Here is a 14,733-nt window from a genome sequence, read left to right as displayed (position 1 = left end):
GCACGTCATGCTAGTGATGTCCAGCTGATAGCCGTCGTAACAGTCACACGTGTAACCTTCCTCCACGCGGATACAGCGGCCATTTTCACAGCCGTGGACAATGCCACACTCTTCTGAACTCAGACTCCCGTAGGATTCATATCTCCCTAAAACACACACAGGAATCACAGCTGCTTCTGTGTTCGTACACTACATACGAGTTCAAAGTTTAAAGGTGTGTAGTGTGTATGTTTGGGCATAAAAAAGATCTAGAAAGTTACAAATCTCAAAGTCCACTCCAAAGGGAGATATTTCGGTTTTTAAAAATCAATTTTCAAGAACTACAGCAAACGGCTCGTTTGGACTACAGCGTTTGGTTTCCGGGCTTTATGATATCACAAAGCGGCTCATTAGAATTTCATTACAAAGAATTCCCGCCTACAGAAATGTGAATGGTTGGGGGGTGGGGAGGGGCGAGGTCGTGGTTAGAACGCTTGGTTGAGTGAGCGCATGGATTGTAGGTGCGGGGAGTGAATGTACAGCACTCTCTTCCACCTTCAATACCACGACTGAGGTGCCCTTGAGCAAGGCACCGAACCCCCAACTGCTCCCCGGGCGCCGCAGCATAAATGGCTGCCCACTGCTCCAGGTGTGTGTTCACGGTGTGTGTGTGTTCACTGCTGTGTGTGTGTGCACTTTGGATGGGTTAAATGCAGAGCACTAATTCCGAGTATGGGTCACCATACTTGGCCACATGTCACTTCACTTCACTTCATTATAACCAATCTTACGTGTTTCTGTTGAGCTTATGAATCACATGGCCAATGAGAGGCACAGAAGTTCTGTTCAGTGCATGTTTGTATCATAAACAACAAAAAAATTGCAAAAAGAAGTAAGCAATTCATTTTGCAGTATAGACAACTTCTGTGAGTTATAATCTAAAATCAGCAACCAGACCAGTAAACCACTTTGGACTGGTTTAGTATGTTTTTTGCATTATTCTAATCTCTTATCTTCATATTTTGGACTCACGCTCATAGACTCGTCGTGGTCCCTCCCGTATCTCGGGAAACATTGGGAATGGGGGCGGGGCTCTCCATGACTCCGCCTCCTCTGCCTCGCTGTATGGGGAGTTTTCCGGAAACGGGGCCAAGCTGAGTGGAAGCCCGTCTGGACGGGGCGGCAGGGGTCGCGCGTCGAACATCCGCTCGCCGCGAGGATCCGGGATGTCGAAAGGAGGGCCGGGCGCGGTTTCATAATCGTCCTCCTCATAGTAACGACTTCCACTGGAGATAAGTCGGGCACAGTTACACACAGTGTTAATTTCGTTGACGAATAATTTTCGTCATCATTTTCGTCAACAACATTTTTTTCACCGACGACAATGAGAAGAAAACTCTTTTTGAATGACAAAAACTATGACGAAAATTGATTGACATTTTCGTCAACTAATAAAAACTAGACGAAAATGTTAGGGAGGGACGATTTGGGAAGAGATTCATTCAGAAGGAATCTGCTGCATGGTTGGGAGGTTAGATGCGTACATATGAACCGGCGGGACATAAGCTAACATACACTTGCTGCACATCACATAAAACGTTCAGAAATGTCAATATGTGGAAGTAAGAGAAGAGCAGACATATGGATAAATCTAACGACGCAAGAGAGAACTCAATTCGGTCCGGTTTTCTGAGCGCAGACACTGAAGCACACACACACAGAAAGCGCCTCTCACGCAAGTACTCTCTCGCGTCGCATGAACGGAGAATTACACACAAAATGATGTCGAATTGTCCGTTTTGACGAGTATTCATGTAAACACAGTTGATTACTATATATATATATATATATATATAATATAACCATTGGTACTTCATTAAGAAGATCATGTTCTTGTTCTTTATGAGAAGTTGATTTATTTCATTTTAACATAAAGGCATGTTCTGCGTCACCACAGTCAAATCGGTGTCTATCATGATAAAACCTTAATATCAAACCTATATAATGAGTTTGGAAATTTTAGAGAAATGCTTAATAAATGCATTACACCGTAACTAAACCCATTAGATTTTAGCCGACTAAATTTACTGTAGATTTAGTCAACTAAAACTAGACTAAAACTAAAAACAATTCAGATGACTAAAATATGACTAAAACTAAATGGCATTTTAGTCAAAAGACTAGGACTAAAACTAAATAAAAATTTGCTGTCAAAATTAACACTGCTTACACACAAGCTGGTTATTAGTAGTGCATCGTTCAAATGACCAACTCACCCTGTGGCCGGCTGCCTGTAGGGGGCGTCTGGGAGTCCGTATGTGCTGGGTGTTCTGCCTCTCAGCCCCGACCGCCGTCCACTCGCTCCCACAGGACTGTAGTCATCATAATTAGGTGGCATGTAGTCTGGGCGTCCCGGCAGGGGTTCGGGGTACTCTGGGGGGCTGTACCGCTCATCGTAACGAGGAGAGTAAGGAGGAGGACCGAACTCATTACACAGGGCCTCATAGGCCTCTAATCAGGAGTACAAATGAAAATGAGTTAAAGAGTGAAACCGAATGAGTGTCTGAGGGTCGGGCAAAATTCAGAAAGTAAAGAAGTATGAGAATAAGGATTTTATTGGAATGATTGAAAATAGAATTAACTGAATTAAAATTCAAAGAAACTAAAGGCTGGAATACACTACATGATTTCTCCCCGATTGACAGTCTGGAGAAGTCGGCGATAGCTGCCAAAAGTCAGAGCCAGTCTGCAGATTGGAGTTGACAGATTTCATAGAAAATCGCATAGTGTATGATGGTCCCAGACTCTGATTCCATCCAGTCGGAGGAGATCACAGATGTTTGATATTTTGAGCTGATTTTAGAACACATTGTTTTCATTTGTCACGCGTCTCCTAGAAACAAGACGCACGTTTCTGTGTGAGTTTGTTGTGATCGGAATGACTTTAAAGTCTGGCAGTGTGTAAATGATCCTCACTCGTTTAGTGTATGATGGCCAGGCTTTCCTCTGTGACTGGTTACAAAGTTGGCAAGTGTATGATACTGGGTGTTTTAAAAATCCTGGTCAGATTTTAAAAGTCGTATAGTGTATTCCAGTCTTAAAACATCTAAACAGACAAAAACAACAAAAAAAAAAAGGATATTTTTTCACCTCTGAAAAAGTACACTTTAGCATATATATATATATATATATATATAATTATTTAATTTTTTTTTATGTGTGAACTAAATGTTTCGGACACTTAACTGCATGTTATTTGCAATAAAATTATTATATTATAGTTTAAATTCATAATAAACACAATTAGTCAAACTTTACAGTTTTTGATTTGACCCACTTCAAATCAGGACTTCAGTACTTCTTTATATGTACGGTCAGTTCAGGATTACTTCGATTGTCTTTGAAATACGGTTAATGTTACTGCTGAATGGAATGCAGTTGTAATTTAGTACTTAACTTTAAATGTAATTAACACACTACAGTTAAAATATACAGTATTCCAGTATTTGACAAGTGCTTTAGCATGTTAGTCAACACATCAGAATAAGTGTACTTCTTTAAAACACCACAAAATAATATTAATCCGTAATGTACTTTAAAGTAAAACTTTTAATTTGACATTATAACAAAGCGCACTTTTTAAAAGGCTACTTAAGTGTGTTAAGAAACAGCCATGAAAGTGTCTCTCTTTAAGTCACTTAAGTGGTCTTTTATTTCAATAATATATTATCTGCAAGTCCAGTTTTTAATAGCATACTTTACACTACAATTGCACATTCAGTACATTTAAGCACACTGCTTTCACAGTGTTTGTTGTTTGGATTGATTTTTATTTTGTATTTTTTGGTTGATTAAGTGCATCATCCGGGTATTTAAAGTGCACTTTTTCCTTTTTTTCAGGATTACTTCGATTGTCTTTGAAATACGGTTAATGTTACTGCTGAATGGAATGCAGTTGTAATTTAGTACTTAACTTTAAATGTAATTAACACACTACAGTTAAAAATATACAGTATTCCAGTATTTGACAAGTGCTTTAGCATGTTAGTCAACACATCAGAATAAGTGTACTTCTTTAAAGCACCACAAAATAATATTAAACCGTAATGTACTTTAAAGTAAAACTTTTAATTTGACATTATTACAAAGCGCACTTTTTAAAAGGCTACTTAAGTGTGTTAAGAAACAGCCATGAAAGTGTCTCTCTTTAAGTCACTTAAGTGGTCTTTTATTTCAATAATATATTATCTGCAAGTCCAGTTTTTAATAGCATACTTTACACTACAATTGCACATTCAGTACATTTAAGCACACTGCTTTCACAGTGTTTGTTGTTTGGATTGATTTTTATTTTGTATTTTTTGGTTGATTAAGTGCATCATCCGGGTATTTAAAGTGCACTTTTTCCTTTTGGAATTTGGTGGAAAAGACAACTTTTATTTGTGTTTTTTAAAAATCTAAATTCTTATGTGTTTGGAATGACATGAGGGTTCATTTTTGGCTGAACTATCCCTTTAAAATGAAACTCTTGACATATAATTCATTTAAAAATATATACTAAAATGTATGCTAGTAAAATCAAATATAATTTCATTATCATAGGGAACATATTTTTAAATAAAAAATAATCTCTTTCAAATGAAACTCTTAACACACACACACACACACACACACACACACACAAACAAATGTATGTGTGTGTGTATATATATATATATATATAATCAAATATAATTACATTACCATAGGGACATTTTTTTTTTAAATATAAAAATGGCCCACATGAAATATTGGTGGTTACTAGATGTTATCAAAACCAGTGGCAGTCAGAAAAGGTCATGTTGTAGTCTGTGTGTGTCTGTGCATCTCTCACCCTCAGCGAGGCCGCTTGCATTGACACAGTTGCGCTGTGTGTCGTCCAGCACTAGAGGGGGCGCACATGTACAGTAAAACATTCCCAGTGTATTTACACACTGACCGCCAGTGCAGGTCTCCTCACTCTCACATTCATTATTATCTACAGGAGAGACAGAGAGACACACACATCACTGTCTGCTGATCTGACATCTATCCCAGCCGGCACTAGTGTTTTAAAGGCTGACCGATGCACTCCAGCAGATCCGTGTCGTAGTGGAATCCGCTGGGACAGTAACAGGCATAGCCGGGAATGTTGTTGACACACACGCCGCCTTTACACACCTCCGGGTCAAACAGCTTACACTCGTCCACATCTGTCCGGAGGCCAACGCACTCAGATTAGAAACAGCAACTACTAGAGACTACCAGAGTCTGTCCGTGTGTGAGTTTTACCCTTGTAGCTGAACGCTCCCGTTTCCGTGGTGACGTACCCTCTTCCACTGGGACACAACGACTGGAAGTCCGCTGAACGGAGAGATATTGATGAGGAGGGAAAAGTGAGAAACTCATGCTGGTGGAAAAGAAGTGCACTTGAATGTGCGCTTGTAATGTGCTTCAAATCTTAAAAGTATATTTTTAAAACTGTGCTAGCAGACAACATGATATTAATGAAATTGAAACACATTTAGAGACACTTACTAACATACTAAAGCACATGCAAAGTACTTAAAGTTAATGCATTTTAAATGTACTAAACTGCAACTTGGATAATGTGTAGATCTATTAACTTGGATAAACTTAGAAGTTAATAGAAGTTACATTAACATATATTTTAAATTCAAAGACAATAGAATTATGAAATTACATATAAAGATGTATTGAAGTCCTACTTAAGTGGGTCAAAAACACACTCTTAAGTTCAACTAATTGCATTTAATATAAATTACTATAAAATCTTAATTAAATAAAATGCAATTAAGTGTCCAAAGCATTGTATTCAATTCATTATTATAGTTAACCAAAAATAAAACTGAAACTGAAAAAAAAAACATTGTCGATACTTAAAATAAAATAAACGTTAACTGAAATAAAATAAAATATTTAAAAAACTTTTTTTTCAGCTAGTTGCCAATGCAATATTTATCATTTTAATTAATTTTAACGATGTACTAAAATAACTGAAACTTCAACTGAAATAAAAATTATTAGAAACTATATAGACACTAAAAGAAAAAAAGACATCATAATCTGGTGGCATAAAGGCCAAAAATGACAAAAACACAAAACAACATTTTTAAAACCAAAAATTTTACTTAATGAAATCAACTAAAATTCAAATGGAAAATAAAAACATTCAAAATATGAATAAAAACTATAATAGTATTTCAATGACACTAACAACACTGAATCGTTCACTTTTAAGTACATAATTTTAAAGTATATTATTTCCATAATAAGTACTTAAAAGTATGCTAAAGTGCATTTCTTTTTCCCAAGGCCAGACTCACTTGATGCAGCATTTCTTCAGTGTTAGTGTGTGTTTGTTCACCTGTTCCAGTCTCGGGACAGACGTCATATTGGCACATGAGGCCCCAGCCCTGTCCCGCTGTACAGCAGCACTCCTGCAGCGTGGTGTTTGGGGCCAGTATCTTGCAGGAGTACGGCTCAGATACGCCATAGTAACACTCTCTCGTTTCTCCAGGTCGAGTCTGCGGCAGAGAGCCGGACGATCCAGACGAACCGTGGCCAGTTGAGGACGAGGAGTCTCCGCCAGACGGCCCCGACCGACCTGCAGCGAATCCACTCACGGTAACACTTCATTTTAAGGACCAATTCTCACTATTAACTAGTTGGTTTTTAGCATTAAAAAAAAAACTGCACTTGCAGATAATATTACTTAAATAAAAGGTCACTTAAGTCACTTAAAGAGAGACGGTTTCTTAACATACTTAAGTAGACTTTCAAATTCACTCTGTAATGACGTAAAATACACTGTACGTTAAAGTATATTTTAAATAATTATGTTTAAATAATATTTTGTCATGCTTTAAAGACGTACACTTTTAAAAGTAATAGAAGTAATTATGAAATGACATATAAAGACGTACTGAAGTCCTATTAAGTGGGTCAATAAGCACTCTTAAGTTCAACTAATTGCATTTAATATAATACATTAACATTTATTTGTAAATAACACGCAGTTAAGTGTCCAAAAATTCACACTCAATTTACACTTAAGTATATTGTTTTAAAGTACATTATTTCCATAATAAGTACTCTTTTTAAAGGTATTTTAAAGTGTACTTAAATATTTCCAAGGGATAATATTATTTCAAATGAAAAAAGAAGGTATCGCTAGTTCAATTGAAATAAAAGTAGATTATTTGCCCAGTATTTGCTTGAGGATTGTTACTTGTATGACACAGAATTGCTGCCTGTGTAGAGTGTTACATCGGTCACTTAGAAGGCTGCTAACTAGGCAGCGGAAAGCCAAGCAGCTGACTTGTTTTTGGAACAAAGGCATTGTGTTTGTTGTTATATTGTTTGGTATGCACATGCTTATGTTATAAAAGGTGCCTTTATCACAGCAATATAAAGTAAACGTATTAATACTGTTATTATTTTCATCATCATCATCATCATTATTAGCAGTAGTTATAGTATTACCAGTAGAGAGCAGCACTGAAACAGAAGGCCCATTAGTGTGTGTGTGTGTGTGTGTGTGTGTGTTACCTGTGCTCTCTCTGTTCACACACTGGCCTGCGAGCGGGTCGAATTCCTCCTGTCTGTTCTCACACTCACACGTGAACGAGCCCTCGACGTTCCAGCAGCGTGCAAAGCCACACACACCCTGCATCGTCTCACACTCGTTTATGTCTGCGCAGAAAGGGACAGACTTTCTAAGAATAAACTTAACTTTCTCTTGTGAGAAAGCAGTGTGCTTAATTGTACTGAATGTGCACTTGCACTGCACTTCAAATCTTAAAAGTATATTTTCTTAAAATAAAACTGTACTTTAAATAAAAAGGCCACTTAAGTGAACTTAAAGAGAGACACTTTCATGACTATGTTTCTTAGCACACATAAATACACTCTTAAAAAATAAAATATAATTTTAAAATGTTTAAAAAAATTCAAAATATTTTAAAGTTTTATTTGAAAGTATCATGGCCACAATAATCCCCTTGATTTATTAATTAGTAGCCAATTTTTAATACATTAAATTGTTATTTTAATTAAATTGTGAGCACGTTGTAATAATTTGTTCCCACATTTAATTTAATTTAATTTAATGCACACAACATATGGAAGACAATTTAAAAATAATCCTCATCACTTTTAATTAGTAAACATTTTTTAATTATTTTGTTCCCTCGTTTTAAATACATTGTGGGCACATTATACTATTCTATTTTATTTTATTCTATTCTATTCTATTCTATTCTATTCTATTCTATTTTATTTTATTTTATTTTATTTTATTTTATTTTATTTTATTTCCACACAACATGTGGAGGAGAAAAAAAGATATTGTGGCCACAATTGAATAATTATTCCACACTATTTATTAATTTGTGGTTATGTTGTACTAATTTGTTCCCTTGTTTTATTCATTATACTGTATTTTATTTATACTAAACCCCACAAATGATATGCAAAATAATAGAAAAATAGATATATAGCCACTTAAGTAGCCTTTTAAAAAGTGCACTTTGTTACAATGTCAAATTAAAAGTTTTACTTTAAAGTACATTTTAAATCCTTAAAGTTCCTTAACAATCCTTCATTTTTTTCTTGTGCTTTTAAGTACACTTATTTTGATGTGTTGACTAACATACTAAAGCACATTAAAAGTGCTTGCATATACAATAGTTTTAACTCTAGTGTGATAGATATTAAATTTAAAGTTAATATATTTTAAATGTACTAAATTGCAACTTCATCATTACAAATATGTAATTACAAAATTAAATTACATATAAAGATGTACTGAAGTCCTACTTAAGTGGGTCTAAACAGCACTTGACCCACTTAAGTAGTTAAGTAGTTAATTTTAAATTGAATGTTATATAAATTTGAAATATAAAACATTTTCATTTAATTGTAAATACCATGCAATTAAGTGACTGGAAATATTACATGAAGTTCACACTTCAGTAAATTCTGTTAAGTATACGTTTAAGTGTAAGTATGAAGTATATCATTTCTGTAACTCCTCTTTTTTAAAGCGTGCTGAAGTGCACTTGTTTTCCTGCAGTGATGCACTCACCCACACACATCTGTCCGTCGCCGGTGGACTCGTAGCCCTGGTCACACAGACACTGATACGTGCCGATCAGATTCTGGCAGAAGGCGTGATGTCCGCACACCGTCTCGTTAGCGCACTCGTTAATGTCTGTGAGAGAGAGCCCGCTGTCATTCTGCACGTGTGTGTGTGTGTGTGTGTGTGTGTGTGATTTACCGACTCACCCACACACTCTCCGGAGGCGGTGATGTGGTATCCGGGCTGGCAGGATGCGTCACAGCGGAACGAGCCGATGGTGTTCTCACAGCGCTGGGATCCACACACCAGCCCCTCTGAGTGCAGACACTCGTTCACATCTGCAGAGCAAACACACACACACACACTCATCCATGCATGATGGCAGCGAGTGTGACACAGCTACAATTTACTCGCCGGATGGGAGCTTCTGCTATTAAGGTCACATTTTAAGCAGAAATAAAGCAAAGGGAAAAAGATGAAAACAATAATTCTGATTTCAAATTATAATACCTTTAAACTTTTTATTATGTCTCTATAATGACTTTATCCTTTTTTTGGGAGTGCTGAATAGTTTAATCTGCTCAGACTTTAGTTTCCACTCAATAGGGAATAAAAAAGTTCTATTGTGCATGTGTTTATTAATTTTATATTATTCATTCCCTGGTTTTAAGTTAGTTAAATAATTTAGTTAAATCACTAGTTTAATTTAATTTAAAATCATGGCCATATCTTTTTTATTTACTTTGCATATATTTTATGTAAATAAAACCTTTTAACTTCACGTAAGACAAAATCTAAAATACAAAATATTCCACTTAAACATCCACATTTTAGTAATTTGTTTAATTGTTCTAGTTAAATCATAACAATGTTGTACTAATTTGTCCCTCATTTAAATTAAATTAAATTAAATTAAATTAAATTGCTGTTGCCAATACTGTCATTGTTAAAAAAACATTTAAAATAAATAAATAAATAAATAAATATGAGCCAGGCCACAAAAGTGATTGTATTGTATTTGATTGTAGATTTATTGGATGTCATTTCTTGTCAATTCAATTAAGGAAATAGGATTGGAACTGTATTCAAATAAATTCATATATCTGCTTTTAGAGTAGCTTTTAATACTTTTAATTTTTGTTTTCTTTTTTTTTCAGTATGAAATTGTAACATACTGGATTAATTTTTCCCCAATAGAAAAATGTGATACAAGTAACATTTGGTGTGTGTGTGTGTGTGTGTGTGCATGTTTATGTGGTTTATGAGGACACAAATTTGTATAATAACATGGGTATGACAGGTATTACAACGAGAAGGTGATTTATGAGGATATTTTCAGTGTCCCCGTAATTCAAAAGGCTTATAAATCATTCAGAATGAGTTTTTTTGAAAATCTAAAAATGCAGAAAGTCTCCTGTGAGGGGTAGGTTTAGGGGAAGGGTTGGTGTAGGGCACTAGAAAATACGGTATGTACAGTATAAAAACCATTACGCCTATGGAGAGTCCCCATAAACCATAAAAACAAACCTGTGTGTGTGTGTGTGTGTGTGAGAGTGTTTTACCCAGGCAGACTGTTCTCTCTGGGTTGGTGGTGAAGCCAGTTTGGCAGTGGCACAGGAACGATCCCTCAGTATTTGTGCAGTGGCCATCCTGACAAACTCCCTCCTGAACACACTCATCCACATCTGGACACACACACACACACACACACACACACGCACACAATGCATGAGATCATCCCACACAGAAGCCATCAGTGATGCTCAGTCTCACAACATTTGTGCTCTGTTCTGGACGATTCGGATTGAGCTGAACTGCGCATTAAGTCAAATTAGCCAAATTACTGAAAGTTGCTCTTTGGTTTGTAAAAAAGTGTGCAAAAACACGTCTTTTATTTTCCACCTATTTCCACAATTAGTTTTCATGAGCAATGTACTCCCTCTCTCTGACCCTCTGAATCAAACCGGCTGATTTTTGCTGTACTGTGCCTTTAAGATTTCAGTGTAAAATGCCTATGGAGGATTCTGAGTGCCATAATAAATACATTTTTGATTAAAAGTTTCTAATAATAATAAAAAAATACACACAAATGTCAGTAAATATATAAATAATTACAAATAAATAAATATATAAATAATACATATTTAAGTAAATTAAAAGGGTCTATAAAATGTAAATAAATAAATGACTAAATACTGTGAAATGTCGGTAAACAAATAATCAATATAAAATGTGTCAATAAATAAACGTCAAAAAATAAATATGCCATTAAAACAAATACATATATTTAAAATAAATAAATCATGAAATGTGTCAGTTAAAAATAATATAGGTCATATAGGTTTGGACTTACATTTTTAATAATTACTGAAATAAAATTAAATATTTTTTATGAAAGTATATGCACTTACAATATAAATTTCAATTTAATTATCTTGATTTGATCTCAGCGGGTGTGTGGCGGACGTGTTGAAAGGAGACATGTTTACTCCAGATGTTTGATTAATGCAGTTATGCGAACAGAATCATTCCGTCTAAGAATTAAGGAGCATTTCACATTCAAGAGAGAGAAACTATTCCCTAATGACAAGGTCCAAAGCCAAATCCAAGGTGGCTCAGAAAAACACCGGTGCCCGACAGGTTTTGTGCATCACGTCTGGGCTCATACCTTGGCAGGACGTCCCGTTAGCGGCGCTCTTGTAGCCCTGCGCGCAAACACACTTATACGATCCATCCGTGTTCACACACTCTCCGCTCGGGAAGCAGAAATCTCCTTCCAGACACTCGTTAATGTCTGAGCCAGACAGAAGTGTGTTAAAAACAAACTCACACATGATGAGACAGTATAAAGCGGAGGATGGATGTAATATTTCTCTGACCTCGGCACTGGCGCCGCGGCCCGGCCGCTCTGTATCCCGGAGAGCAGTCGCAGCGGTACGAGCCGTCTGTGTTCATGCACACGCTCTGCGGCCCACACAGGTGAGGACTCGCACATTCATCAATGTCTGAGGCGAAAACAAACAGCACGGGTTAGCAGGGACAATGCTGAGCCATAGATCTAATAAGTGTCTGACAACATGACCTGGGTTTGGTCTGCCACGATGCATATCACTTTATCTTCTGCCTTGTCGCTTTCTTATGATGTCAGTCAAGCGCTTTGCACCAAAAATAGTCATGATTTAGTTTTCATGAGCATTGTATACCTTCTCTCTGTCCCTTTGAATCAAACAGGCTGATTTATGCTGTACTGTGCCTTTAAGATATCAGCGTAAAACGCTTGTGGAGGATTTTGTGTGCCATAGTCATAAATAAATGTTTCATTGAAAGTGTCAATAAATAAATAAAATGAATACATATGTTTGTAAATTAATAAATCAAGAAATATGTCAATAAATAAATACATGCCAACAAATAAATCTTGATTTTTTTTCAGCAACAAAAATACATATATATTTAAAATAAAAAAATAAATTATGAAATGTGTCAGAAACATAAATATGTTTAAAAAAAATAAATCATGAAATGTGTCAATAAAATTATTAATTATACTATATGCTTAAAAAAAAAAAAGTTAAATGTCAAATAAATGTTTTAAAAAAATAAATCTTTAAATGTGTCAATAAAATTAATAAATATATGTTTAAAATTGTCAATAAATACGGAAATGTCAAATAAATAAATGTTTTCACAAATAAACCATGAAATCATGAAATGTTTCAACAAAATAAATAAATATGTAAGTGTGAAATGTGTCATCAAATACTCTTAATATCAACATCAAATAAATAAAGGTTTAAAAAAATTAGTCAATAAGATAAATATTTTAAATCAATCAAGAAATAGCTTAATACAATGAAAAATATGTTACAATAAAATGAATAAATATATGTAAAAAAAAAATAGAATAAATGTTTTTTTAAATAAATCATGAAAAAGTGTCAATAAAATGAATAAATATATATTTAAAAAACAATCATTAAATGTGTCAATAAAATAAATATTTTAAATAAATCATGAAATGTCTTAAGAAAATGAATAAATGTAGGTTTTGAAAAATAAGTCGTGAAATATGTCAATAACATGAATAAATAAATGATGTTATTTATTTACAGACACATTTCATGATTCATTTATTTATTAACATTTGATGTGTTTATTTCTTTAATGAAAACTATATTTATTTTCTTAACATTTTATGATTTATTCTTATTGAAATGTGTTATGCTAGTTTGCTGTAGCATGCACAGTAGTTTTATATAATAATATAAATATAGTTTTGAGTTTTCACCCTCCCTCGACCCGGACACTTTCTCAGTGTGAAACTTCAGGCAGATATTAGATGGTTGTGCTCAAACACGAGTCCTGCCATCTGTAGGTCATCAGATCAGAGAGGAAGGAAGCAGCGATAGAGCGAGTGTGAGGAACGAAGCTCTGACACATTTGAAGGCGTTCACTTGCCAAAGCCAACTTTCTGCACTACAGCCTTTATTCTGTGGCATGATGCTCTTAAGAGTCGCAGCTGTTTGCACTCAGAGAACTTCAAGATGACTTGAAAGTGTGCACAGTAAGTATTTAGACAGACTGAGGCTTTGCTCTGTATTCGGAGGCTCGTCTGACCTGAGCAGCGTCCGTTCTGCATGCTGTGTCCGTCTCTGCAGGGAACGCACTCATACGAGCCCGGAGAGTTGAGGCACTGCTGACCGGGACACTGCAGCGCGTCCAAACACTCGTCAATGTCTAACACACACAAACACACAAACAAATGCAAATGACATTAGATAAGGTGAAAACATTTTTTTTAATGATGTGATGTTGCAACAGTGTTATTTTAGTATCACTGATACACTATTATAATTTTTGTTAATATTTCAAATTATATTTTATTTTTAGATTTTTTTCATTTTCATTTTTTTTAGCTTTCATTTTCTTTTTAAATATGTCTATATTGTTTGTGTTAATATATTTTTTTTTGTTATTGTAGTATCACTGATACACTATTATAATTTTTGTTAATATTTCAAATTATATTTTATTTTTAGATTTTTTTCATTTTCATTTTTTTTAGCTTTCATTTTCTTTTTAAATATGTCTATATTGTTTGTGTTAATATATTTTTTTGTTATTGTAGTACTTCAAGTTAAAGTAAAGAAAAACAATACTTTTTTCATATATATATATATATATATTTTATTTCAATTACATTTATCTCAAGCAATGTTAATTTACTGTAGTTAATCATTAATATACTGTTATAGTTTGGTTTATATTTTGAATTCATTTTTTTTGTTTACTATTTTCTGCTTTCACTTTAATTTTGGTTAACGTTGTGGTAATTTTATTGTGTTTTTATTATTATTTTGTCTGTATTGCTTTAATATATTTATTAGTTTTTATTACTTTATTAATTCAAATTACACTAAGAGAGCATGAGAGATGGTGCCTTGGAAAGTAGCTGGGAATTTATATATATATATATATATATATATATTTTTTTTTTTTTTTTTTCCCTTTTAATTTTTTTTTTTTTTTAAATTTTTTTTTTTTGGTTCCTGGTTAAATAAACATTACTTACACTACCAGAAAACAACAACAACAAAAACAATTCTATTTTATATTTTTACATTTACAATGAA

General features: G+C 34.3%; 1 protein-coding gene across 1 annotated transcript in view; it reads right to left on the bottom strand.

Annotated features, from left to right (window-relative positions):
* LOC107558550 (latent-transforming growth factor beta-binding protein 4) overlaps window positions 1-14,733 on the bottom strand; it is a 62,914-nt gene that overhangs the window by 5,131 nt on the left and 43,050 nt on the right. Inside the window, exons 21-34 of the mRNA XM_016242210.1 lie at window positions 13,718-13,837; window positions 11,980-12,105; window positions 11,769-11,894; window positions 10,663-10,785; window positions 9,307-9,438; window positions 9,107-9,232; window positions 7,570-7,713; window positions 6,386-6,625; window positions 5,290-5,361; window positions 5,082-5,210; window positions 4,853-4,996; window positions 2,256-2,493; window positions 1,012-1,265; window positions 5-146 (exon numbers count right to left, since the gene is read on the bottom strand). Of these exons, the coding sequence (XP_016097696.1) occupies window positions 5-146; window positions 1,012-1,265; window positions 2,256-2,493; window positions 4,853-4,996; window positions 5,082-5,210; window positions 5,290-5,361; window positions 6,386-6,625; window positions 7,570-7,713; window positions 9,107-9,232; window positions 9,307-9,438; window positions 10,663-10,785; window positions 11,769-11,894; window positions 11,980-12,105; window positions 13,718-13,837 (2,116 nt within the window). The remainder of the gene's footprint in view (window positions 1-4; window positions 147-1,011; window positions 1,266-2,255; window positions 2,494-4,852; window positions 4,997-5,081; window positions 5,211-5,289; window positions 5,362-6,385; window positions 6,626-7,569; window positions 7,714-9,106; window positions 9,233-9,306; window positions 9,439-10,662; window positions 10,786-11,768; window positions 11,895-11,979; window positions 12,106-13,717; window positions 13,838-14,733) is intronic.

Source organism: Sinocyclocheilus grahami, unplaced genomic scaffold (genome assembly GCF_001515645.1).
Source record: "Sinocyclocheilus grahami isolate Dianchi unplaced genomic scaffold, SAMN03320097.WGS_v1.1 scaffold649.1, whole genome shotgun sequence".
In the NCBI taxonomy this organism is placed as follows: Eukaryota; Metazoa; Chordata; class Actinopteri; order Cypriniformes; family Cyprinidae; genus Sinocyclocheilus; species Sinocyclocheilus grahami.
The sequence above is the reverse complement of the archived record's forward strand: the minus strand, read 5'-3'. Positions and strand labels throughout refer to the sequence as shown.